Source organism: Gopherus evgoodei, chromosome 9, assembly GCF_007399415.2.
Source record: "Gopherus evgoodei ecotype Sinaloan lineage chromosome 9, rGopEvg1_v1.p, whole genome shotgun sequence".
Taxonomy (NCBI): domain Eukaryota; kingdom Metazoa; phylum Chordata; order Testudines; family Testudinidae; genus Gopherus; species Gopherus evgoodei.
This window is the reverse complement of record NC_044330.1, coordinates 97601429-97628028: the sequence shown is the minus strand read 5'-3', so window position 1 is coordinate 97628028 and position 26600 is coordinate 97601429. Positions and strand designations below refer to the sequence as shown.

The window sequence follows — 26600 nt, the reverse complement described above, 5'->3', positions numbered from 1 at the left end:
GAGCGGAACAGGTGCCCGAGGCGAGGCGGGGCGCGCCCTGCGCTCTGGAGAGGTGGGGGGGGGGCGCCTTATTTGGCTGAGCGCTCTGCCGCCGGATCTCTGTCCTCGGGGCGGGGGGGGGGGCTGACACGCAGGGAGCGGGCCAGGGGGTGTATGTCGGGGAGTGATGGCTCCTGGCTGATGGGGTGGGACTGGGGCTGGCAGCCAGAGAGGCTCCGGCAGCATGGAGAGCGGTGTCAGAGGCAGCGCCGCTCCCGGGAGAGGAGCCTGAGTTGGGGGGCTAGGGAAGGAGGCAGGCGCCCCTGGGAGCGCTGCGCATGGAGCTGCAGGACGGCAACGGGAGCTGCCCGGACTGCAGCCCGGGGGCTCGCCCGTCCGCCGGGGCCACCACCGCCCTGGCCGCGGTGATCATCTTCACCATCGTGGGGGACCTGGTAGGCAACGCGCTGGTGATCCTGTCCGTGCTGAGGAACAAAAAACTCCGCAACGCCGGTGAGTTCCGCGTCGCTCCCTCCTCGGGGGCTGGGCTGGGGGCGCACGGCGCTGCGCCTTTGGGTGCCAGGTTAGCCTGGGGCCGGGGCGACTCCGATCTCCGCCCCGGGCTGCCCCTCCAGTCATGGGGCCTCAGGAGAAGGCACTCGGGCCCCTCTCCCCCGGCTAAGCGTCGGAAGCATACTCCCGGAGCCCCTTGGCCATCGGCCGGGCGGCTTAGAGTCTGGAGCTGCGGGGAGCCCGGGAGACGCGCACTGCAACTTTGCAAACTCTTCAGCCGTGCCGAGCCCGGAGTGTGATTTGCGCCCCTGCACGGACAGAGCCGGGACTCGGCCAGGGGGTCACTTGGCCGAAGGGAGCTGCCCGTCTTGCAGATCCACCCTGCGTCCCCCAGGCAGCAGGAGAGTCCCAAGGGCAAGAGAAATCGTCACACGCCAAGCCCGAGGCTGCTCCGCTTTGCAACTGGTAGGAGTTTGGCTACCAGAGGCCCCTTCGCGCTGCAAGTTCTTTCCCCTTTGCTTTTACTGGGGCTGTATTCGTGGGGCTGACGGCTCCCAGCTGTTACCGCCACCGGGCTTCTGCTCCAGAGCCCTCCACCAGCTCCGGGATTCCTCGGTGCTGCACAGCGAGGGGCACTTAGGATTTAAAAATAAAATGGAAAGCAAAACAAAGCAGCAATTGTGCCCCATTGTCATCCAGCCGCAGGGTGATTATCTGCAATTAGAGGAACTGCAGAACTAAAATATGACAATGAAGGGTATAATCAACTTCTTCCTTGGGATTATGGTTTTAATTGGGGAGCGAAACTAGTCCAGATTCTTTATTCTAATTAATACTCTGCATCTGCAGTCTCTTAAGGTCCCTGAGAACCACATTATTTCACTAAGATACAATCTCACCAAACTTTCAGGGCATTTCCCAAGTTGGCATAGCTCAATGGGTTACTTTCCCTGACTTCTGATGTGCCAAGCTTGAAGTTTCTAGTCTTTAACATGAGGACCTGATCCTGCTTCTAGTAAAGTCAGAAGGAGGAAAAGAAGCAGGATTGAGCCCTAATACTAATACTTGCCACTGGTAGTATTTTTCACCTGTATTCTGTAAGATGCCTTGCAAAGAGTTTGCCTGTAACTATCTCAGGCTTCTAGCTGATGAAAAGGAGACAGGGGGATCAATATAACCCAGCTAGTCTGTGACAGAGGGGGAAATGAAAAATCAGGAGGCCTGACTCTGTTCTGTGCCCTTTGCAAGAAACGGCGCTGCATCTGAGTTACAAACTTGCTTTTCTTTCTCATGTTACTTTTTGTCTTCAAACGTCTGGGAACTGTTTTTTCCTTCTGTTTCCCAGGGATAGCTGCAAATAAAGGACCCAGTCCTGCAGCCGTAATTTTGGTAAAACACTCGTTAACTTGGATGGGAGTCTTGCCTGAGAGAGAACTGCAAGATTGGTCTCCACATGAGCATGAACATATGCAATCCGGGAGGCTGGGGTGCAAAAGAATCAAGAGGGATCAGGAAAAAGAAAGAGATCCCATGACAATTGTAAACACTTGCTGGTCGGATCCTGCTTTACGTGCATTTAGCAAACTTGATCTTTGCTGCATTTGGTAATAACCAGATAAATGGGGAGTAAAGATTTTTTCAGTTGCTTGTCCATGTATAATTTGAAAGCTGTACTAGTGGTTTTAAAATGTTACTTCCTTGACACATGTCTGCTTTCAGGCTATGTGACTGAAACCATTTTTTATCTTTTTTTAAATGACAAGAAAACTATCAATCTAGTAATTTCTAAGCACGGTACACCTCTACCCTGATATAACGCGACCCAATATAACACGAATTCAGATATAACGCGGTAAAGCAGTGCTCCGAAACAGTGGGGCTGCGCACTCCGGCGGATCAAAGCAAATTTGATATAATATGGTTTTACCCTATAACTAGGTAACTTTTGGCTTCCGAGGACAGTGTTATATTGGGGTAGAAGTGGGCTCTTAAAAATGATAAAATTTGTTGAGCTACATCTTGATATGGAGGGCGCCATTGGGTCTGTTTCTGTAGAGGGAGTGAAACAACCTCTCCATCTGCAGCTAGTAAAATATTTTAGATATCAAGTCTCCACTACTTGCAATGTATTCAACAAAGTCATTCATAACATGGGGACACTTTTTACCCTCATGATCTCTGTGTAAATATGTAGAAACTGAATGCAAATCAGTGAAGTTACTCTGGAATTAAAATAGTTTAACGGCAAACAACATCTGGCCAATGATATCCAGTCTATATGAAAACATTGCACCAGGCTTATGTGAGTTTAAATATTCAGTTGACTTAAATTTGGTTTCAAAATCTCAAAATTAGGTCTTCTGATTCGTGTTCATGGAAGGAGCAATAGAGAATGCTTTTTATAAAAACCTGATAATCAGTAACTTGTGTGTTCTGACTAGAATGATGTGAAATTCAATTGCTTGATTGCATTTCAGATTTTAAGTGGTGCTTTTCAGGAAAATGGAGGTAAAACAGTGAAAAAACTCCTATTTCTTCATATTTACATTCTAAATGATAATGGGGAATATTTCCAAACCTTAATGATTCCCAGTAGCTCATTCTCTGCCTTAAAAATAAGACAGAGGGATCTACCTTTAATAAATCCCAAGAAAATGACATCTTCGTTAAACTTCTCAAGTTTTTATTAAATTGTTTTTATAAACTGAAATCAGAATATGGCTAGTATAGACTCAACGGATGTAACTTTGGAGCAGCAGCTGATTGCAGGGGACAAGTTCTGCACTCCCTCATGGGTACTATTGCCGTTGTAGTCAGTGGGCCTGATCTTCCTCCCATTTGCAATGAGTGGCATAAATCTGGAGTAACTTTGAAGTCAAACAGGTATAAGCACAGTATGAATAAGTGGAGAACCTGGCCCCTACTTTGTCTGGCTATTTCGTAAGAAGAACAAGAGATACTTCGTATGGGTTTAATCAGGCCACAACTTTATTATTAGATGTCTGGGGGTACCCAACAGATAAGTGTACAGCGCAGGCAACTCCATATTCATTCAGTGATTACATGGGGGCTTCCACCAGCCCCCCTTCATTTCCCATCCAGGTCCCATTGCTGGGACCTTACCATCCACTCCGCCTCGTTGGAGGGTTAAAGTGGCTATAAGAAAGGGGGCTTGGCTCCCTGCTGTGCCAATCGTAGGACCCCGAACCACCCCACCGGTTCTGTTTCTTTAACCCACACCTTTTTAAGTCCTTTTCCAAGCCATTTATCCAGCCGCTGGATGCTTTACCTATGAAGTACCTGCACTGGACACCCGCCCCACACTTAAAATAAGTTGTGACGCAACCTACCCTCCTCACCATAATAAGTCCTCCCGGAAAACTCGTGGGGAAGGTGAAAACCCCTCACTCCGCCTAGGACAATCTGGTGATGAGGGAAAAATTACTTCCCAGCCCCCCTAGAAAGGAGCAGGTGCCCACAGCATGTCCTAAGCAAACCTTAAGGGGAGGGAGGGTGGGTGCTGCTTTGCCTGCTGCATGGAGAAAGCCTTCTAATGCCTGGGCTTGCCCCTCTTACGGCCTTCTGCACTTACATTCCCAGGGGATGAGTCAGCATCATCATGCTGACCCCCCGCCCACTTTTCTGCAGCAGCTTGTGACAACCTTCCCTTCTCACCCCACGCCCCAAAAGCACTGCTACCTTCCTCCAGCAAATCCAGACAACGTCAGCGTCCCTGCCCCATTAAGGTGCGGGGTGGTCATTTCCATGGTGATGATCCCATTGTAGCTACAACAGAGACCTCTAATCGTTATGAACTGAATATTTAGAATGTGACACATGGTTACACCAGCCTCTGGCATGTTTCTGTAAACATTTCTCTTGCACATCATGTTGGCTTAATAACATTGGAGCTGAATGTGGACGAAAACTTTTGCGATTGGAGCATGTTCTCCAGGCTGAAGCTCCAGCAATACACATCTCCACCTTTCTTGAACTGCTAAAAAATAACAGGGCATAGACCTAATTCTGGGTTCCTTGAAAACCCAAACCTTCCAGTGGCATCCCTAGGAGCTTTGCATGTATAAGAATGCAGAATCAGGCCCAAGACTGTAAATAGCTGAACCATTGTTTCTATTAGCAACGAGAAGCAGGAAGAAATATAATAATGCATGTCACTTTAGTACTGCGACATGGCGAGAGGGCCGAAAAGAGTGGTGGGGGTTTGAAAACACAGTTCTGGCTGTCTAGGAACAAGGTATGAGTTTCTGGTAGGCACTGTAGATCTGTTTTTCTTGCTTTATCTCCCAGGCGTTCTCAAAAATGTGGTTAGCCTGTTAACTGTTGCCCTGCCAGAATCTTTGTTAATGCAGGATTCGCACTGTCTTAGTTTCTGAGCATGTTTTCCTATTTTATTGCCAATAAGCAATTTTCTTTGTTACCAGGGACACTGTCCTGCAGTCCTAACTTAGTCCTTACTCTTACAGCCTCCCCATCAATTTAAATAGCCGTTGTTCCTGGCAAGGACTGAGAACCTGATCCTGCAAAGACTTGTATGGATAAGCCTTACTTATTTAGGGTTTTGTAGGATCTGGCCCTAACTAGGGGCTGGAAGATCAGGTCTCTGATCCACCCCCCCCAAATGTATTCACTTATGTTCAAAGTTGGGGTTTAATTGAAAGAGTAGGGTTCAAATGAGCTAGGCTTAAGGGTAGAGGGCTTATGAACTGAATTTGGTGGATGCCAGATATATTATTAGAACATAAGAGTGGCCCTAATGGGTCAGACCAATGGTCCCACTAGCCCAATGTCCTGTCTTCCAACAGTGGCCAACATCCAGATGCTTCAGAGGGAGTGAATAGACCAGGGCAATTTCTCGAGTGATTCATCAGATGTCATCCAGCCCCAGCTTCTAGCAGTCAGAGATTTAGGGACACCCAGCTTGGGGTTGCGTCCCTGACCATCTTGGCTAACCGCTGTGGATGGACCTATCCTCCATGAACTTATCTAATTCTTTTTTGAACCCTAGTTGTACTTTTGGCCTTTGCAACATCCCTTGGCAACGGAGTACCATACTTGACTGTGTGTTGTGTCAAGAAATACTTCCTTCTGTTTGTTTCAAACTTGCTGCCCATTAATTTCATTGGGTGACCCTGGTTTGTGTGTTATGTGAAGGGGTAAATCACACTATCCTAATTCACTTTCTCCAGACCATTCTTGATTTTATAGACCTCTATCGTATCTCCCCTTCATCATCTTTTCCAAGATGAACAGTCCTAGTCTTTTTAATCTCTCCTCATATGGAAGCTGTTCCCTTGCCCTAATCATTTTTGTTGCCCTTCTCTGTACTTTTGCCCTTCTCTGTACTGTTCTAATGTATTTTTTTGAGATGGGGTGACCAGATCTGCATGCAGTATTCAAGATGTGGGTGTGCTATGGGTTTATATAGAGGCATTATGATATTTACTGTTTTATTATCTATCCCTTTCCACAATTTGAGGACTTCAGTAACTCAGACATAGGTTAGGGGTTTGTTATTGAAGTGGATGGGTGAGATTCTGTGGCCTGCATTGTGCAGGAGGTCAGACTAGATGATCATAATGGTCCCTTCTGACCTTAAAGTCTATGAGTCTGCTGCTGCACTTTGAGTAGATGTTGGAATTATCATGATGACTCCAAGATCTTCCTTGAGTGGTAACAGCTAATTTAGATCCATCATTTTGTGTGCGTAGCTGGGATTAGATTTTCCAACGTGCATTACTTTACATTTATCAACATTGAATTTCAGCTGCTATTTTGTTGCCCAGTTTTATGAAATCCCTTTGTAACTGTTCGCAGTTTACTTTGGACTTAACTATTTTGAGTAGTTTTGTATTGTGTTCCAACTTTTGCCACCTCACTGATGACCGCTTTGCTCAGAACATTTATGAATTTGTTGAAAAGCTCTGGTAGGTGTAAGTTCAGTAGCAAGGTCTCCACTGAAGTTGCTTGTATGTGGTGATGGGAGCACTGGGTCTAAGAAGTACCACTCAATCGGGGAGCTCCTAGGGATATCCTAGCGTATAACCCAGTGTCAGGAAGGGACTAGCTAGCTCAGACTCCAGCCAGACCAATGAACACAGGTGAGCTCCAGCAGAACTGCCTGATTGGCTGAGGGGAACCAGCAGGCGTACCCGTAAGCACAGCAGCAGCAGGTTGTTGCTTGCTGACCAATGCTTATGCCTCTTGCAGCAATTGCTTCTGTGCCTGACTTACTCCCAGCTTTGTTCCCTTGTCTGACTTCTGATTCAGGCTCTGACCCTGGCCTCTGTCTCCTGATTCCTGGCCCTGGCTCTAACCACTAGGTCAGACTACTCATATTCAGGTTGCTGACACCCAGCCTATACTGGACCAACACACTATGAGCTAGATTATAATTTACACTCTGCTCTGAGTTTGTTCTAGTGTGTAGCTGCACCACCCCAGGAGCAGACCAGAGGCAAACTGTCACTCATTCCCAATTCCTCCCCCTAGTTAAATATTCCATCCATTTCCTGAAGCTGCTTACTCCCTGCCTTTTCACCTGGCCAGCTCCTCTGGACAGCAAGTTAGGGAGGCAGCTTCCCACTGCCTGCCCCTCTCTGCTCCAGCCCGCCCACTAACTAGGTAAGTTCATGGAGGATAGGTCCATCAATGGCTAGTAGCCAGGACGGGCAGGGATGGTGTCCCTAGCCTCTGTTAGCCAGAAGCTGGGAATGGGCGACGGGGGATGGATCACTTGATGATTACTGTTCTGTTCATTCCCTCTGGGGCACCTGGCATTGGCCACCGTCGGAAGACAGGATGCTGGGCCAGATGGACTTCTGGTCTGGCCCAGTATGGCCGTTCTTATGTTCTCACTCACAGTGAGGTACAGTCGATGAGAAGTTCCTGCTTTTGTACCAACAGCAGTTGCCCAGTCTGTGCAGTAAAGAGGGACCTGCTTCGCTATGCAGGGGAGTGAAGTCTGACAATCGAGCCCTCTTCCAGTGGTGTTTGAAAGATACATGTGTGACAATGAAAGGAGCTGACTCTAAGCGTTGTACCTGCTCACCATGACCCCTGACACACTAGTGACCTCATCAAAGAGCTGATCAATATAGTTTATCCTATGACTCTTTTTTAGAAAATTCATGTTTTATTCTCCCTCCCCTCTTCTGTATTTATAGTTACAAAAATCGCTATTATACACAGCAATTAATCTGTTTTTTCTTTTTTGGTAGGTGGATTTCTTTTTAATTCAGCATCTTAATTTGCTTAATTTCATGGTTACTGAGTAATTCTCACTCGCCCTTTGCATCTGCTGAGGCAGAAGGCAAATTTTTAGAAGGGAGCTGAAGACTCTTGGGAAACTTTGTTGGACTCTGTGTCTAGTGCTATTGCCATCTGCCGTCGCCCCATGATTTATGTTTGTAGCTCTCACTAATGCTACAGGCCATTGCAAATGTGATTTTTCCCCTCACATGTATCGCTCATGCTTTACTACAGAATGTTTGTTTGAAATGAAGGTATAAGAAGAAATGTCAAGCACTGGTCCATTTCACCCTGGCTTTCATTCTCTCTGCACTTAGTTATCTTCCCCTTGTGTGGTGGGAAGCTGAATGCCTTAGTTATGCAGTATCTGGCACAAAAAAACCCACCCTCCTCAAAAGTACATGCCCTCCCACTGACATCTGAATGATGTTTGGCTAAATGTGTATTTGAACTTTCACTTTCTAATCTGGGCACAATAATTCCTCTCTGTCCTACCAGAAAAGGGAATGGCACAAAAATCCATTGGCACGAAAATTGACCATAACAGTGGCGACGAGATTCCATTTTACTGTGTCTCAGTGATGCTAGATCGCATTCTCTTAGTTTCCTGGTAAAAAGGTGCTTAAGGGTTAATTTTTTCTAACTCACCATGCTCTGAGAGTGAAGCTGTTCATTCTGGCTCACATACCATCATCCGAATGAAAAGAGGCTGCCTGTCTTAATGTCAATAAAACCTCATTGGGTCAAATTATCATTGGTGTTAAGTGAACTAGTTCAACCAGTTTTTAATCCATTTAATATGGGCCATGGTGACTTTTGTGTAGTGCTAGTTTTTCATTATCAGAATGTCATGCAAGATTAAGTCAAATGCTTTACCGAAATCTAAAAATATTTGTCAGTACAGTTGCCTTTTAATCAACCAAACTTATAATCTCATTTAAAAAAAAAATTGTTTGACAAGACCCATTTTCCATAAAACCTTTTTCTTCATTAATAACTGCATCCCATATCAGCCTTTCCATGACTTTGTGTGTGATCCGTGAGCCGATCGTTTCCTGGGTTACCAGGGGCAGACGCAGAATTGGATTCCGTATCCTTTCCAGAAGTTGGTCACCATCATTCTTGTTTTGCTTTGTCCTCTTTCCTTTGCTAGAGCGAGGTCTGAACAGGAGCACTGAGGCCGTTCCTGTTGACCTTTTGTGGCTTGAGCCCAGCCCTACCAAGGCCTGGCTTGCACTCAGCTTTTGTATCATTATAATTATTTTGGATGGGATTGTGTGAGTTCTATTTTTAGATAGTTACACTGGAACAAACCTTACTGTATATGCAGTAATACTGGTATAAGGCAGCTTTATACTGATGTAGCTTGTTCCCCCTCATATATACTGGTCTAGAGTGCTTTTTTTCCAATATAGCTGAGCATTACTATGCCAGCATAAAGTGGTGCAACTTGTGTGCAGACAGAACCTAGTATGCTGAGCCCACCTTCTGAGAGCTCTGGTTTTCTGTTAGATGCCAAGTATTCATCCCAGGCACTCAGCAATGCCTAGCTATCTTTGGTGCTTGGACATGCCTTTCCTCAAAGCATTCTTCTCAATTTTTGAGGCTAATATTCATAATACAAATCACAATGGACGTTTCTTTAAACAAGTAAAGCAACACAAAATGTGTGTCTGAGAGGGTTGCCTGTCTCCACAATGCTTCCCTTTGCCAGCTGCTAAATTGTGCATAGGAGTGAAACATCATGCCCTAGGGATAGCCAAACCAGCCTAGTCCTCTGTCTGTTCCCAAACTGAAATGATTTCCAGTGTTGCGCTGGGTTCAGATCCTTGTGGAATAAAGGAACTTGCCTCTCTCTCACTCTGGATTTGACTCCTCTTCCTCCACGTGACTTGTTCACCTTTGTCACTCTTCATAACCTTCCAACGTATCTTGTTTCCCTCTTCCTGCCTGCCTGCAGCAATGCAACAGGGCTTCCCATCTTTCCACCTAACCTATGTAGAGCATTACTGCTCCAATCCTCCGAGCCACAAGAGGGATTTGAGAGTCCCCGTGTTGGCCTCTGAACAGACATCAGGTGCTGCCCAGTCTGGATATTTACTTCCAGTGTCTAGAGAGTTTCCTTTAATATGTTAAATCCCAGAATTCTTCATGGGAATGTCCCATGTGTTGAAACAGGGCCCCTGAGCTTGCAGACTTGCAGTGACACCTAATTGAAGGCATTTTTGTTTTGGGTCTTTCGAAATGTGTTCCCTCCTAATTGTGGGGCTGGGCCAATAAAATGGGGTGCTGTTAGTGAGTCCCTGATTTATAAAAGTGCCTGTTGTCTGAACTGTTCTCCCGAAGACTGTCCATGCTGAGTCAGACCAGCGGTCCATCTAGCCCAGTGTCCTGTCCTCCGACAATGGCCACTTCCATGTGTGTCAGAGGGAATGAACAGAACAAGGCAATAACTGAGTGATCCATCCCCTGTCGTCCAGTCCCAGTTTCCAGCACTCAGAGGCTTAGGGATGCCCGGAGCATAGGGTTGCATCCCTGAGCATGTTGGCTAATGGCCACTGATGGACCTTTCCTTCCCACTTGTCATTACTTCATGCTCTTTTCACCCTAACATAATACAGGTGCTGCTGTTGTTTCCATGACCCGGCCACTCACACCTCTTGGGAAAGTTTTGTTCTCTGGATTCCTCCCCAGGGATTCTGATGGCCTTCCCACTCAAGAGCTCTTACTCTGCAAACCCTCTCTTAACAAACCTAGTCTCTCTGTATTCTAGCAGTGATGGCTAGTCCCTTCCCAGGGCTGTGGCAATGAAGGGCTACTAGTGAGGGCTGGGCTACGCTTTAGGCTTGTTGGAGAGGGAATGAGTACTTGGTGGCTGCCCCGGCAAAGCCATGAACTGTTCCATTCCATTAACTGGCCTGTTAGTGATGCACATGTTTCTCTGTGGAGGGTGCAAAGTGAGTCCAATGGGCTGAAAATAAATTCATCTTGTATAAATACAAGAGTAAAGCTCCTTAAAGCTGCTGATCTGGTTTTGAATGACTGAGGCGCTGTCTTCTGAGGGGCTTGGACTGAACATTTCAAATTGAAATCCTGTTTGTCGCATGAATGAACTTTGTGCTGAATCCCAGATCCACGCCTCCGCTGTGTCAACTTCATTTATGGTCCCCCTAAGGAAGGCAGAGCCTTTTTGGCAAATGATCTCTCCTCTTAGCCTGCTGGGGTTTTATTATGAAGTTCCACATGTGAAAGGAGAGCTTGGGCTTAGGGGTGATGCGTAAGGATGAGTTTCTCTTCTTCAAAGCTTAGCCGAACAGTCAGCCGTAGCAGTCATTCGCCATTTGATTCATTCCTGTGTGGTTGCAAGGGCTTGACGGCCTGAGAGTCCAACATCGGAACAGACTTGAGAAACCCACGTAATAGGGGTTCTGCCTCTGGGCCACCTCCACCCCTTGGTGGAATTTTATCCCAGATGTTACAAGGCACCCGGAGAACAGCGTTCGCCAGAACGTCTTGTGGCATTCTCACGACATGTCCGAAAAGCATAAGGCACCATCTGTGGACAATGGCCCCAGCTGTCTGTAGACCGGAGTGACCATAAACATCTGCGTTATAGATGAAGTCATTCCACTTTCTGCCCAATATATGATGCTGGCATTTTGTGTGGAAAGCCTCCAGCTTTGCCCACTCTGAAAGGTGTAGTGTCCATGTTTCGCAGCCATATAACGGTGCGGGGAGGATAAAGTTCAAATAGATCCTGAACTTGGGTTAGTTTAGTTTTACTTATTCTCCTTGAGACCTTCTTACAGCCCTGCTATCAATTATAAAGGAGCCTCAGAGGATGTAACTACCACACAGAGTGGGACCTGAAAGAAGGGATATATCAAAGTAGGATGGGGCTGCTCCTTTTCCAGCTCATTGAATCACTTGATAAGTAGTATCGCTGACCCCAAATGCTCAAATATCAAGAGACTGTCTAAAAATCATGAAATATTGAGGTTTTTTTAGGTTGCCTTTTGGTTTCTGAGCCTGTAGGGTTCATGTTTTCAAGTTTTTCTTTGTAACCATGATGACTAGGAACCCTTTTATTATGGGAGCTGGGAGTCTTATGAATCACATGATTCCACCAGCTGGAGCTTTAAGAAAAATGCCAAATATTGCAAGACTCACAATCCAATGGTGAAAGTTGGCAACTCTGAGCTCTAGACCTTTGTGTTAGGTGCTGTCCAACATTAGTAGGAGACTGTATAGGAGACTCTTGGAGTCTAATTTATATCACCTTGCTCATTGCCTCTGTATTTGTCCCTGAATGCTTCCTTGAGGATTTTATTTCTGAAGATATTGTCATGGAAAGAATGACAAATTTAATCTTAATGGGGTAAGTTTAAAATCTTAGCTAGAGTTACATTAAGTGCATACACAGTGGACAGGGTACTTGATGGATACCTAAGAAGGAACAGCCTCTCCTCCCAAGACCTTGCAGTCTATGGCCCTGATCCTACAAAGATACCTCACAATAGGTGCTGGCTGGCTGCCCTCCGCTCCCAATGAAGTCATTGAGAGGATGTCCTGAGTTCCTTGCCGATTTGCGCCTTGCCCGAGACAGTGCGCAGACACAAAAAGGGCCATGGGAAGGAAGACTGAGACAGTTGTCACTTTAAATCTTTATTTGAGCTCTTGATTTGTTTACTAAAACAGGGCCAATACCTGCTCTTGGATACAACATAATCAGGCAAATCTGGTTTCCAACAAGCTGTGTTAAATGGCTCTGAAAAAGGCCAGAAGCGTGTATAACAAGGACGCATTGGCTAGTGCCTGCTCAGTTTCAGAGCCTTAACCGAATGACATACGTTCAGATCTGTCAAGCAGATGTGCTTCTCTGGGTTAGTCAGATTAAGTAATTCTGACCTCAGAGTTATCTAGTATTTGGTTTGTAGTGCATTCAGTCCAATTAACTCTAGCGAATCCAAGCCGAGTAATCCTTGGGTAAAGTAATTAGGAGGAAACAAACCATAAAGCGAAGCTATTTCTCCTGCTATATTGACTTTCAGTTCTATGTTATTTGAGGTTTTTTTTCAATGTATTTCACAGAGTGGGAGGGAAAATGGTGGGAGTGACATTTGCTGTGGGAAATATTACTTAAGTATAGATCCAAGAGAGGTTACAGAACAACCTCCAAGAATGAAAGCAACTCTGCTTCTAAATGTAAGGGGCCTCTGTTGCAGGGTCACCTGGATGTTGGCATTATTCACCCTGCTTGGGCATGTTGCTTGAGTCTATTGCACAAATGGCATTTTGAAGAGTTTTTGTTGCTGCCTGAGGGAGATGCACTCTGGGGAAAAGCATAGGGAACTATGCAGAAAGGGGAAGAGAGAGGCAAACGGCATTACTCTAAAGCTTCTTTTTCAAAGTTTAAGCCTATCTCTAACTATTGGAGATAAAGATTAGAGTTGTGGGAATGTGTAGGGGGGAAATCAGATCATCACACGTCTGCTTACTGTGCCATTCTTGCACGTTCTTCTGAAGCATCTTCTGGACACTGTTAGGCTTCAGGTCTGAGCTAGTATGGTAATTCCTATCCTTTAAAAATCTCTTCCTAGTTCTGTAGAACATAACCTTTACACTCAGGCTGTGGGGTCCGAATTGGAAAACCCAATGTTTCTATTTTGGAAAACGTTGAAATGGCCTTATTGAACCATTTTGTTTTCATGATGCTCTAAAATATGAAATATCTAGACGGAATATGTCAGAACAAAATGAGTAAGGAAAATAAAATTCTCCATCTCAAATTGTTTTGGAACTTTTCCATTACATTTCATCAAAATTGACATGTTCCAGCAAAACACTTCAGGTTTGACTAAGCAGCATTTTCTGATGGGAAAACTGTTGCATCATATTCTTCCAGCAGCTCTGCTAGGGAGCTATTGAAAGCTTCCAGTCTCCACCCTGAGGATCTGAGCTTTCCCCCAAGTCGCGGAACCATTCCTGGCCTCACTTCTTTTCTGCCAGGAGTTTAACCTCCCAACCTGGCCCTCAACCTTTCACTTCTGGGCTCTCTCAGGCCAAGAAGCAGCAGTGAAGCTGGTAGCATCAGTTAGCACCAGAGCCCTGGGATGGAGGGTTGCTGGCCTTGAGATGGGGGTGGTTCCATAAGCAAGGCCAGGCAATGGCAGAAGGATGAGGCCATGGAGTACGAGGCTCTCTGCCCACTATGCGCTGGTAAGGAGGAACTGCCAAGGTGGCCAGTGAGTCTCTGGAGGAAAAATGATGGAAGGGGTAGGGGTGGGGGGGCTCCAGATGGCAGGGCCTTGTGAGGGGGAAGGGGCGCTGCAGAATGCAGAAAGCAGAAAGGTTCCTTCTCAGGGTCCCATGGGTTGAGAGAGGCTGGGATTGTGGAGCAGTGGCACTTCACCCTGGCTGGTGAAATACTTTCCAAGTAAAGTCCGGTGTTGATCTTGGCTGGTCTAAAGGAAAATAGATTAGACAACATTCAAAATATTCATTCTTGGATTTGAATAATGTTGTTGCAATAATGTAAATACAATTTTTTTGAGAACCCGCCGATGTTTCATGAAAATACCAGTTATTTATCTGCTGGTATTGCCAAGCATGTATCCTAAAGCCAACATGCAGTGGTCAGGGCTCAGCCTCCAAGCTGCACAGAGCCCTCTACTTCCACTGCCTACGTTACAAGTTGAGGTTGGGCAGGACCTTGAGACCCGTCAGCCAATCTTCCATTTTCCAACTGAATTTCTCAGTGGCTAATATCTAAATTTAATTGTTTTACTTCAAATTAAGTCAGTTTCCTTTTTCAGAGCCCAGTTCCTGGGATCTGCTACAGTGGCTTAAGGGAAACATGAAAACAAAATGCATTCAATAGTGTTTAGCCTAGGCAGGTGTGGCTGGAAAGTCTGGGCTCTGTCTTCCTCATTGCATTCCCTCCCCTTCCACATCTCCTGCTCTGCCTTTTGCTAGAGGGCAGATGATTCTCATGCTAACAGAATCCATTATTGTTGAGCTAAACACAGATGAACACAAGCCTTTGAGAATGAATACATCTTAACTTAAATAAATGAGCAGGGTGATCTCGAGGTGAACATCATCAGGAAAACTCAAGAAGGGTAGATGGGAGGTGGGGAAGCTAACAGTTTTTGGTTCATTCATTCATGGTTCAGATCTCCCTTCATGGTAACCTTTACCTCTAAGCTGCTCAGTGCTCTGTTGTACAATGAGCATATAAACTAATATAAAGTATACTGCATCCATATATACCTACATCTTGTAACCAGGGATTACGATCTGGCCTAGCAAGAGAGATGAGAAACCTTCCCCTCTAACTTCTAATGTGAGAATAGACCAGCTGCAAGTCTAGCAAATATATCCCTAGGTAGACATGTTTATATCTTCTCAATAATTAAGTGTCTTGGCTAATCAAGGTTGAATCATCTGGGCTAAAGACATTACTGTCCAAGCTCTATTTTATATGTGTGTGTGTGTGTGTGTATATATATATATATAATATAGCTGATGGTTATTGAAATGAATGAAACCGGAATCCTTTTTTGAGTACTATTAAAATGACTAATTCCAAGCTGTGCCCTTCTCAGTTTGGATTAATGGAGTTTACATTGTGAGGGTGGAAGTAGATTATAAGGGAATTGAATAGCTGTAAAGGAGAATGTATAGACAAGTGATTCGGGCGGAAGGACTCTCTTCATTTTGGAGAGATGGTAGTAACAGTGATCTCTGTTTGAAAATAAAGTGACGATGGTTGTCTTGAGCTATTGTCGCCTGCTTTAAAGCAGGAGGCGGTGACGTTTCTCACAACTTGGTGCATGCGTGGAGGTACAGAACCAGATTTCTGAAATCCCATATTAGCCAACTTGAATGCCTGCAAATTGGGGATGCAGTTACTGTGACTTGTGCACTTTGCTGCTGTTACACATAGCTGTCTTGTTACTGGCCATTGGTAAGTGGTCACTTGCCCATGTGCCTGTTACAGTGATTACAGGAACATGTGCTTCATAGGCTGGGATATCCTTGAAAGAAATTGGTTTTAGCCCCAGCCGTGACTACTGGGATATCTCCTGGCTTTTGACGTACAAGGCCAACGAACAGCTCACTTAAAAGTCAGAGCTGTAGGGAGGCTCCTGCAGTAGACCCTGGGTTGGGAAAAGGACTTGACAGAAGTGGGGCTTGCTGCGCCAACTAGGTGAAAGACCTGCCGGGGGATACCTGCTGTCCAGGATCTGGCTGACCTGCATATTGTGTCTGAACAATAAATGCATCTGTTGGAAAAGGGAAGGAAATACTATCACGGGTGGATGGACGCCCACTCTGATGAGGTGGGGGGATTAAGGAAAGTGAGGCATGGCCTGCTGAGTTTGGGGGAGAACTGATACACTGTCCCTTAATGTCTGCGCATCCCTCTGCCATGAAGGGGTCTGAGCCTGATTTCTTAGCTCCTCTCTCTCTCCATTGGCTGGCAGGGGAGGTCCCCAAGAGAAAAGAGCATGCAAGTAACCCCTGGTATAGGAGGGGGTAGAACACCATCTGCTTTTCTTCACTGAGATCCAGAAGGCAGTGTCTGAAGCAGCTCAGATGGGTTGCTGAGAGAGTTGTGCTCTCAGATGGAGGGTTGCTGGGAACAACGCCCTCTGGCCTCGTCTGAACTAGGATTTATGTGGTAACACAATCACAGTCTAGTCAAGACAAAGCAATTGTGCTAAACTGAATTAAGAGCCTAGATGCATCTTTGTCAGCTACATGGTGGTCACACTACAGTTTGCCTTGTCTACACTGGGAGTTCACATGTTGTAAAATATCTTGGTTTTCCTAGTGGAGGAGATATGGGCCTTAATTAGAGATGTGATGTTCAGTGTTCCCTCTAATTTTTTCCATCCATGTACAGAATAAATTTTGTTATGTGCACCAAGGTAATGTGCGGCTGTGTGCCACCAGTAGAAACAAAAAACCTGGATAGAATATATAGTTTTTAAAAGTTCCTATCAGGATAATTACTCCAAGCCAGGACAGGTTGGGCATTTTAGAACTCACTACTCAAAGAATTAAATTTAAGTGTAAGTGAGAAATAAATTTGATAAAATGCACAGACCAGTCAACAAACTAAAATAACACGCTTTGAAAGAATGAAATTACAGAGAATAAATGTGTATTACAGAAAGTACCAAGAAGTAACAAAAATAACACAAGTATGTATTGGGAGGTGAGTGTGAAAGACTGAGTGTGTGTGACGCACAGAGACTGTGTGTGAGTGCTGGCTACTGGGGAAGTTTCTGAGAGACTGTGTGCTATCACTTTAAAGCACTCACTCACCTCCCGGAGGCTGGTTCAGACCTCAGTGGTTCTCTCTTGGTCTGAGTCCTGAGCCCTGTCCCCTCTCCCTTGCTCTGTGAAGATGGGGTTCCGGTGCACTATGACATCAGCACTTCCTCCCACCGCCCCACTCTGCACAGCCAGCACGAGGCTCCCGGGAACAGCTGCAGCGGAGCAACATGGCTGCAAAACAGCAGTGGGGAGGTGCACCTGAACACATGCTGCCAGATGTGTGTGGCTCTGCTAATCCAGTGTGCGGCACTTGAAACTCCTGGGCGGGTGCCTGACCACACAGTTTAGAGGGAACACAGATGATATTATATGGGGCTACCTAGATCAGCCTGAATCCTAGGCTGAACAAGGCCTTTGAGAGTAGTGTGGGGGTTGTAAGTAAAGGGAGTGAAGCAGAGGAGATCCTGGAGGACATAATCTCTAAAAAGTTTGAAACTGATACATAAAACCAACCGGAATAGACAAGCAACGAACAAGCCCTTTACAAAGTTCCAGTCCTCTCCACCCTCCCTTGTACAGATCACCACCTCCCAAGTAGTCTCTTGTCCTTTGTACATATCTGCCTTCCTTGATATACCAAGAGACACATTCCTCCCAAAGCACATGGAATTCTTAGGGTAGACCATTAATCTTATGGATTGTTTGTGTGTAGCCATTTCTACCTCTTCAGCCTTACCTGTCTCTTGAAACTGGGAGTGTTTCCTCCCTTCGAAGGCTCAATCTGTTAACATAACCAAGGGCAATTGCAGCTTTTTCTTTTTGTGAAGAGTTTGGAGTCCCAGGAACCAACAAAACTGGGCAGCAAATAGAACTGACTTCGGTGGTGGTTTGACACCTCTCCCCAGGCTATTTCAATAATGTTCTTCATAATAATAATAATAATAATTAATATCTAGTTCTTTAAATAGCACTTTCCATCAGTAGTTCTCTAAGCACTTTACAAAGGAGGTCAGTATCATTGTCTCAGTTTTACATATGAGGAAACTGAGGCACAAAGATAAAGTGATTTGCAGCACTCAAGTGACGTAGTCTGTATCTTCACTAAAGATAGTAACCAGCCCACTTTGCCACTGAAGCAGAACCTGGGCTCTGACTCACTCACCCAGGTAGCCCAGTTTGCATGCACCACAAAAATTGAGTGAGACGGTTTTCTATATGGATTGCATGGGAAGAGTGGTTAGGAGAAACACTCGAGTTAACGCTGCGGTGAAGAGTTCCCTCCCATTTCAGAGACCATCCAGCAAATATTTCCAAATATTGGTGTACTTTGATGGTACCTGGATTGTGATGATTTGAATGTCATAATTTGCCAGAAGCTAGGAATGGGCAACAGGGATTGGATCACTTGATGATTGCCTGTTCTGTTCATTCCTTCTGGGGCACCTGGCACTGGCCACTGTTGGAAGACAGGATACTGAGCTAGTGAAACGAGGCAGGATAGGATGGCGGATAAGTGCCATTTCCAGAGCTGCTAAATGTAGCTGGACAGCAGTTGATTCAGCAGATCCAAGAAAAGGTGCCAGTGAGGGGAGACAGTTGGCAGTATCTTGCAGTTCTATATTTGGAAGCCCTGAGCCGCCTTTTTTTGTTTTATGGGTTTCTGATCAGCCTGTTCCAATTCCTGGCCTCTTTGCTTCCCAAAGGAAGGTTTTAATCATGTGCTGACTCCTTTTAAAGTAATTGGGTGTGATCTGAATTGGCAGGATGCTAAACGTTAAGTAATTCAGTGGCAGAGCTGCTCCCGTTCTGGCAGTCTGGATACAACCCTGCAGCAAGAACGTTAATCTGCTCCCGTTTACAGCAGAGGAAAAGAAGATTTCCTGTAGGTCACAGTGCCCTAATCAGCACGTTCTGGAATCGGCATCTGAAAACGGTCCAAAAGCCAGCACTGAGCTCTGAATGATGTTTCTGTCACAAGGCTGGATGGTCTCCCTTTGGTTCTTAGCTGTGTCATTTAACATGTTTACCATCTGATCTCGTGAAACCTCCCTCATCTGAATAGTACTTACTCATGCCCCTGTCTCCTCTGCTTCTGTGGTTTACAGTAGGTGCGACTTGTGTAAGGGAAGGATTGTAGGAATGGCTTATTCTGTTAAATCAGTAAATAGAAGCACATCCACAGCAACTTCTAAATCAAGGTTTATGTATGTGGGGAAAGTGAGCAGCAGAACGACAGCAGTATAATTTATACTACCATAGCTGTGCCAGCATAGCTCTAACTCCCCATTTGGGCACTTCAGTTAAGAATACAAGTGACTTTATTTCAGAGTAACCCCTCTGAAATGGTCACTTTTATCCCGAATAGCGTCCACGTGGAGTAATAGCTATACCAGCCTACATTCTAGTTCTCCTGGGCAATTTCCCTCAACAGCCAAGTTCCTACTTAAATCTTGCTGTGTTCTCTGTCTGAGACCACATGCGCAAAGCAAGATTCTCCCCTCGGCTGTGCAATGCAGAGCTCAGCTTCCGTGTTTGACTCCCTCTCCATGCACGGCATGGATGCCAGTGAGGTGGCGAATTGGTTCGTTGGCTGATTTCTGCCTTCCCGTCTATTAGGGCTTGCAAGGCAGTGCTAGGTCACTGCTCATCATCCCTGCAGGTTCTTGTATGTGGCATCCTTCAGGTGTCCTGCTTTGTCATTCATCTCATTCATTGGAGCTGTGATGCTCCAAGGGAAACTGAGGAATGTGTTGGGTTGCAGTTTTGTCAATATGCTCTGCATACCTAGTGCTGTATCTTTAATCCAGGTACTTTGGTCTCTTTGTTGTCCTTGTACCTGGTTTAGGTAAAGATCTGGATGAAAATAAATGGGCTGTGACACCACCTGGGTAAGGCGGTGGGATTCACTAAAGGAGTGGGTGGAGGTAATTTACATAAATTGACTCAACCTGCCTTTCATCAAAATGGTTTGCAGCCTTGAATGTTCTATTGCATCCATTGCTGCTCCTGGCTTCTCAAATAAATTTCCTTGGCCCAGGACGCCTTCACCATCTACTGCTGGTCAGGGTGCTCCTATCTAATGTGATCCTGGAAGCTATCATCCTCACCCTTGCCATCTCCAGACTTTGTGTATTCTGCTTAGGGTTAGCCTGAAGTCCACCTGAAAGCTTCAACCAGTTCAGAGTGGACCTGCGCACTTCCTGGGCCAGTGTGGTGGATACACAACTGTTCACTTCTGGGTGTAGTTCCAGCCGGAGGTGATCTTTAATCCCTGAATGTTCTGTGACACTGTCACTTGCCTGATATCCTGTCATGACACTTAAATTCCAGGATTCAAGAACCTCCCAATTTTAACATTCCAGGACTTATACCAGGGTCTCGGATGAGCATCCCTTACGAGGGAGCATGACTTACGAGAGAGGCTGAGGGAACTGGGGTTATTTAGTCTGCAGGAGAGAAGAGCAAGGAGGGATTTGATAGCAGCCTTCAACTACCTGAAGAGGGGTTCCAAAGAGGATGGAGCTGGGCTGTTTTCAATGGTGGCAGATGACAGAGAAAGAAGCAACGTTCTCAAGTTGCAGTGGGGGAGGTCTAGGTTGGCTATTAGGAAACACTTTTTCACTAGGAGGGTGGTGAAGCACTAGAATGGGTTACCTAGAGAGGTGGTGGAATCTCCATCCTTAGAGGTTGTTAAGGCCCCTCTTTACAAAGTCCTGGCTGGGATGATTTAGTTGGTGTTGGTCCTGCTTTGAGCAGGTGATTGGACTAGATGACCTCCTCAGGTCTCTTCCAATCCTATGATTCTATGATCCCCATCTTTGGAAATTATTTACTATAGCAGGCTGACATATGCAGGGTCTAGTGACTACTCAGGCATGGTGCGCAGCTCCCTTATTCTATTCAGAACTGGATTATCTCCTAGTTTCGTATTTTTAATGTGCGATGGGAGTACCGAGCTGCCACACTGATTGGCAAATACCCATATGAAACAAAAGGCCGTGTAACATGTGAATGCCAGGTGTCTAGCGTACGTATGGGTTTGTATGTCTCACATGAGAGAAGCTGTACATGGGCCCTTGGAGAATGATGAAAACTGAAAGGAAAGGGAAGAAAATGTAATGGAATGAGCCAGCATGACTGTCTCTCATAGATATCCCCAAGAGCTCAAAGTGCTTGAGAGCCTCTGCTCTAATGGAATCATAGGTGCCTCATGCTAGTCTTGAAAAGAGGCAGCACAAAACACATCTGATTCAAAGCTTTTTGTCCTTCCTTGGAGTGGTAAATGACCCACTTCACAGCCATCTAGCTGTCTTCTGAGAGGTATTTAAGATGGCAAAAGAAGAACAACAGGTTAACAATCGGGAGTGAAAATTCAGTGCAAGTCGATGCCAGGAAGTTGAAATCTAGGTGAATTATACACGTTTAAAGTAGTTTCAGGCCCAAAACCTAGCCCTTGAAGCCCCAAACAATTTTGTGCTTTTGAATGTGTACGTCTATCTGCCATAAGGTTCTTCATTGCTCTGTTGCTGCATGGAAAGAATTTAGAAACTTGCTCTGTGGGAGAAAAAAGTGTAACACAGACTATGCACCAAACAAACGTATATTTTTCTCTGTAAATTATGGTCTTTCCAGTAACAATAGTAGGTGAAACTTTGTTGGACAAAAGTGATTCTTAAATTGCTGATGTCTTTAGTTGTGTAGGTAGTCATACTTGTGATAATAAATCAGTGAAATTACTGTTCTGAAATTCTGTGCTGGGTATCTTGGAAGGAGAGCCAAGTTGCTCTGTCTAGTTATGTGATGTCTGTATCTTCAGCGCCAATGATGTGGGAGCCTGGATAATCCTGAAATACAGGCCAGGAATACATCTTCCAACCAGAACACACCTATATTAGAAATTCAATACCTCACCTTTATGATTTGTAGAAGGCTTGTTGTGAAGGTGACTAATTTTTCTGATACGGTTCTTACAGGGTGGCTGTGTTCTATAATGGTTAATTTATAATCTTCATTATGGTTCTGATATGGGTAGTTGGGAGGGAGGAATATCCATCAAACAGAAAGAAGAGGTACAGATTCTACAGCACCATGTTACTTATGCTCTGGTAGAACAACTTGTTTTGCTACAGTGATTCCTGAAGACCAAAGGCCAAATTCTGGGTAATGTTCTCCCCTCTGGTGGTGCAAATGACTTTTGGCTGGGGTAAAAGAATAACCAGAGGATGGAAGTTTTCACCTCTTCAGTATGGTCCCCAGCAACCCCACTGATTTGTCTCTGCCAGGGGAGGGTGAGAAGCAGGTGATCATAGAGCTTTCCCCAGCAATCCCGCAATCTGTATGGCTCTCTGGAGATCACTTGGGTTCTTTGACTGTGTGCATGCTGGGTCAACCTCTCCTTCTGTCCCTACTGCGGGACATGCTGGGTGTCAGGCAGATAGAAAGATGAGTAGGAAGCTCTGCCGCTCAGACCTTGTGGTGTCCTTTCTGTTAAGCATAGTATTGGGAGAGAGGGCTAGCGCAATGCTTACACTGCGGCTTACTCGCTACCTAAGCCATGAATGTTTTAGGGGCAGTCTGTATTGTGCCTTGTGTTGGCTCTCTGCACAGGAGTGACGCTGACCATGGGCTCTCAATATTAATAATAGCTGAGACCAGAACTTGTCTGGCCATTCACATACAGGCAAATAATACAGCAGGTATTACCCCTAGCCTCAATATGTGGTGTCCGTGCCAAAGGAAAACACCATGATGGTGGGCACTAACTGGCACTGTTGGCAGTCCCAGCAGAAGGACTGAGTAGGCCTGGTATCCTGAACTTCTAGCGATGGTCTCTGTGGATAATACAGGCACACTGTTGCAAGGCAATGTGCAGTAATTTGCTCTGCTGTTGACTATGCTACCCCGGATTTGCTGATAAACAGGACATCATTCTCCAGCAATATGCAGGTGGCATCCTTCATGAGTATTAAATTAATTGGTGGTGTAAAGAAAAAATAGCCAGTTGTAAAAGAGATCTGAGTGATTCAAATATCTCAACCATCTAGAGAAAGGCCAGCCAAGGTATTTGTTTGCTGTTGAGTCCAGATGCCACAAATGTACTGTAGTGCAGAACTGTTTTAATAACAAGGGTATTAATACTCTGACGTTGGTGTATTTTTGGTGGCAGGATGTATGAACAGGATAGGTTGGCAATCCATGCTGCTGTAACTTCCATTTCAAATGGTATTAATTTCTTAAAAATTGTCCTCTCTGTTAGAATTGTTTATTAAATGATTCCCCAAGCTTTGGAGGTCTGGCTGAATTACAGAACTCCTCTTAGTTCAGCACAGGCTTTCTTAACTCTCCCTACGTTGTTTGTAACACCAAGTATTTTACAATTCATCAGGCATCATTCCAGTAACTTCCCACTTCTGAAATACCCACTTAAATATGGTAGGGCAGCCTAAATGTTAACTCTCTGATTTCAGTAATGGGCACCCTCCGAGGAAGAGCCTATTTCAATTCTTTAGGTCAAGTCTTTTAGACTGCGTTTATTCTGTGTCTTCCTAATGCCTGTGATGCTTTAACTACTTCATTGATTTGATAATATCTCTACAAGGCTCTGTTGGCGGTGTCTTGAGAAGTAAGAAACAACCTGAAGCTCAAAGTACCTGTGAGGCATCCCTGGCAAAGAACTTAAAGGTGTTGTAAAATGTACTTAACAAAGACATAGAAGTTGTTGGTTTCAAAAGCTCTTCTGTCATCTGTTCTGTCCTTGAATAGTAAATGGCCTACTTTAAAGCAGCTGAGCCCTTTATTAAAATGTATCTATGTTAAATAGCAAAAAGTTATAGAAATAGAAAACAAAAATGTACCTAGCTAAAATGAATTTTAAAAAAACTTTTGGCATTACGAGTGAAAATCCAGGTTCTGTCAGAGTAATTATGTAGGAAAACTGATTATTAATGTCACTTTGAGAAGAATAAAATTTTTAAAAGACAGACAACTCTTGGCATGTAGTTATTTATATACGGGCTTTGCTGATTAATCCAACATATTCATTGTGCATCTTCTTCAAGGAGGTCATCTTACAACCTGTATTGCCAGAAGTGAGTATGTGACCACATGTACTAACCAAACCTTGCAATGCACTTGATTTAAAGTGTGAAGAGTGTGAGCACAGAGTGAAATTTTTATTATGCATTTAGGATCCCTCTGTCGATTTCAACAGGGTCAGGATTGCACCTGGATAAAGTACAATGAAACTGTGCTGGTGACCAGTTTCAGTAGTGGCTCTAATGCGTATTCAGTGCTGGTGTGAGGTGGTGCAACTTAAATCATTGGACTTGCACCAGCTTAAGCTAAATCTGTTTCCCCCCCCCCCCATCTTAAGTGGCCATTATAAAATATCCCAGAAAATGGCAATCTAACAACCCAGCTCATCCTTTACAGGTACCTGGTGGACTGGATTGCGTGGGGGACTTGTGGGTGTTTTGGGATGACCAGTGGCTCTTCAGAAAGGCTGGGTAATGGAACAAGGATCCATCTCTTTAACAAGACTGTACACTATTTTCAGTGTTCTCTAAGCATGTGGGGAGTGGATTTTGGCTTTCACATCTGTTCACTGGTAAATCTTTCAGTCATAATTTAAGGGAAGGATTGGTTAATTAAATCTCTACCTAAAAAGCTTGGCTGTTTTTTAATACATCTCAAGCAGATGTCCTGCTCTTGGCTATAAGATTGGCATCTCCTAAGTGAGGAGTTCTTGCACTTAATTATTCTCTTGTGAATGGCCTCCATTGTCACCCTTCCAATCCACCGCCGGTTCCTCTGACACTCTCTGGGGCAGGTGGACCAAGGTGACTCCAGTCTGGAGAGCAATGTGAAGCCAATGGTCAGGGTTAAACAGCATGTAAAATCCACTCTTCTTTTTTTTAATTTGTTCCTCTTCTAGTCTTCTCCTTTCTATTTCTTTTCTGTAAACTTTAGGTATCCATTTAAGTAACCCACACCATAATTGTAATAACTGGTGGATATGTAATGGCTTTCTCTGTTACGTTCGTATCTGTTACTGGTTAATTTACATGATCTTCTTCATCCGTCAGGTATGTTAGCAGTGGTTGCACTCAAGAATTCCTTTAAAGGGTTTCAAAAAAAAATTGAAACTACTTTTTTTTTCTTTAAATCCCTCAAGCAAATGCTAAAAATTGACTTCAATGTTTTATAATGTTCTCTGGAACTCCACTTCAGTTAGCCTTGAGAAGAGACATGAAAACCAAATCTAACCTGGGAGTATGTCTACACTATTCTCTCAGCTCGGGTCTGCGGGACCTGGGCTCATGGGCTTGGTGTTTCCAAGTGTGTGCTTGAATGTCCACACTGCATTGTAAACCTGGGCTTACAATTGCTGGACCTGGGTCTCACGCCTGTGCTAACGAGTCCATACTGCACTATGCAGAACTTCTGATTTAGAACAGTGGCTTGACCTGCCCCTACACTGCAAAATGACAGGGCTTGGACATGAGTTGCCACAGGACTTGGGCTCTGATCCTCCCTTACCCCAGCAGAGTCCTAGGACCCAGGTCCCGAGGGTTTGCTGATCCAAGTCAGACTTATTTGTGTATGGATGGAAGCAGGGTTTGGGCTTAGTGAGAAGTGTAGACATGCCCATGGTGTCCAGTTAAGGGCTTTTGTGTTCTACAAAACTTGAGTTGGAAAGCATTGGTGAACAGATTAGGGATGTACAGCGGGATACAAGCAGAACGTATCCCTGTCCTGTCTCTGTCTTGTCTATTTAGATTCTAAGCTCTTCAAGGCAGGGACTGTCTCATATGTTTGTACAGCACCTAGCACGAGGTGGCACGATTCTTGGCTGGCATCCAAGTGCAATCATAATAAACATGATAGATTGAAAAAAAACAAACTGTGAATCAGAATCTTTAAAATCCTTCCAAAAGCTGCAACTTCACTAAAAATCAGGTGGACAGTGTCTGGATGCCCGGTGAGTTGTACCAACTGTTTCCATAAAAGTTAAAGGTATCACTCAGAATGCAGCTGTTCTGAGGGAGTGGAAATGTGCCAGTGACCTGGATCATAAGGATGGTGTCTGTCTGCTAGGATGCCTGATTTCACTGTCTCTTGCACACTGTTTAATACCTTGATGCTAATCAGTCATGTAATGTTGACAAATAGGGGGTAACACTTTGTTGCTGTCTGTAGGAGTATATCCACACCATGATTTCTTATGTAGTTATGTAATTTATTGAACCAGGTTCTAATTTAGAAAGTTTCCTTGGACAGGAAAAATAATGAAAAACCATAAATCTCTATTTGAACTCTAGTGGCCTGATTCTCTATTGTCTTGTGCTGTTGCTTCCTCCTGTACAAAGTAAAAAGCTAAGAGATCAGTATTTTGCATGCCGTTGGCTCAGAAGCAACTCTGTTGCCTTGCAGACTTTTGTGTACAGAATAGGACCCTATTTGAGAGAACATCTGCTCTCACTTAGATGCATGTTAATCATTTGGTTTCAGTGGCGTGTGGTGACAGACATGTGGTGAGGGAAGTAATGTAA

General features: G+C 44.9%; 1 protein-coding gene across 1 annotated transcript in view; it reads left to right on the top strand.

The window, feature by feature from the left end:
• Positions 1–317: 317 nt before the first annotated feature.
• Positions 318–26600, top strand: part of GPR50 (G protein-coupled receptor 50) — a 68548-nt gene continuing 42265 nt past the window's right edge. The window contains exon 1 of the mRNA XM_030576370.1: positions 318–492. Coding sequence (XP_030432230.1) covers positions 318–492 — 175 coding nt within the window. The remainder of the gene's footprint in view (positions 493–26600) is intronic.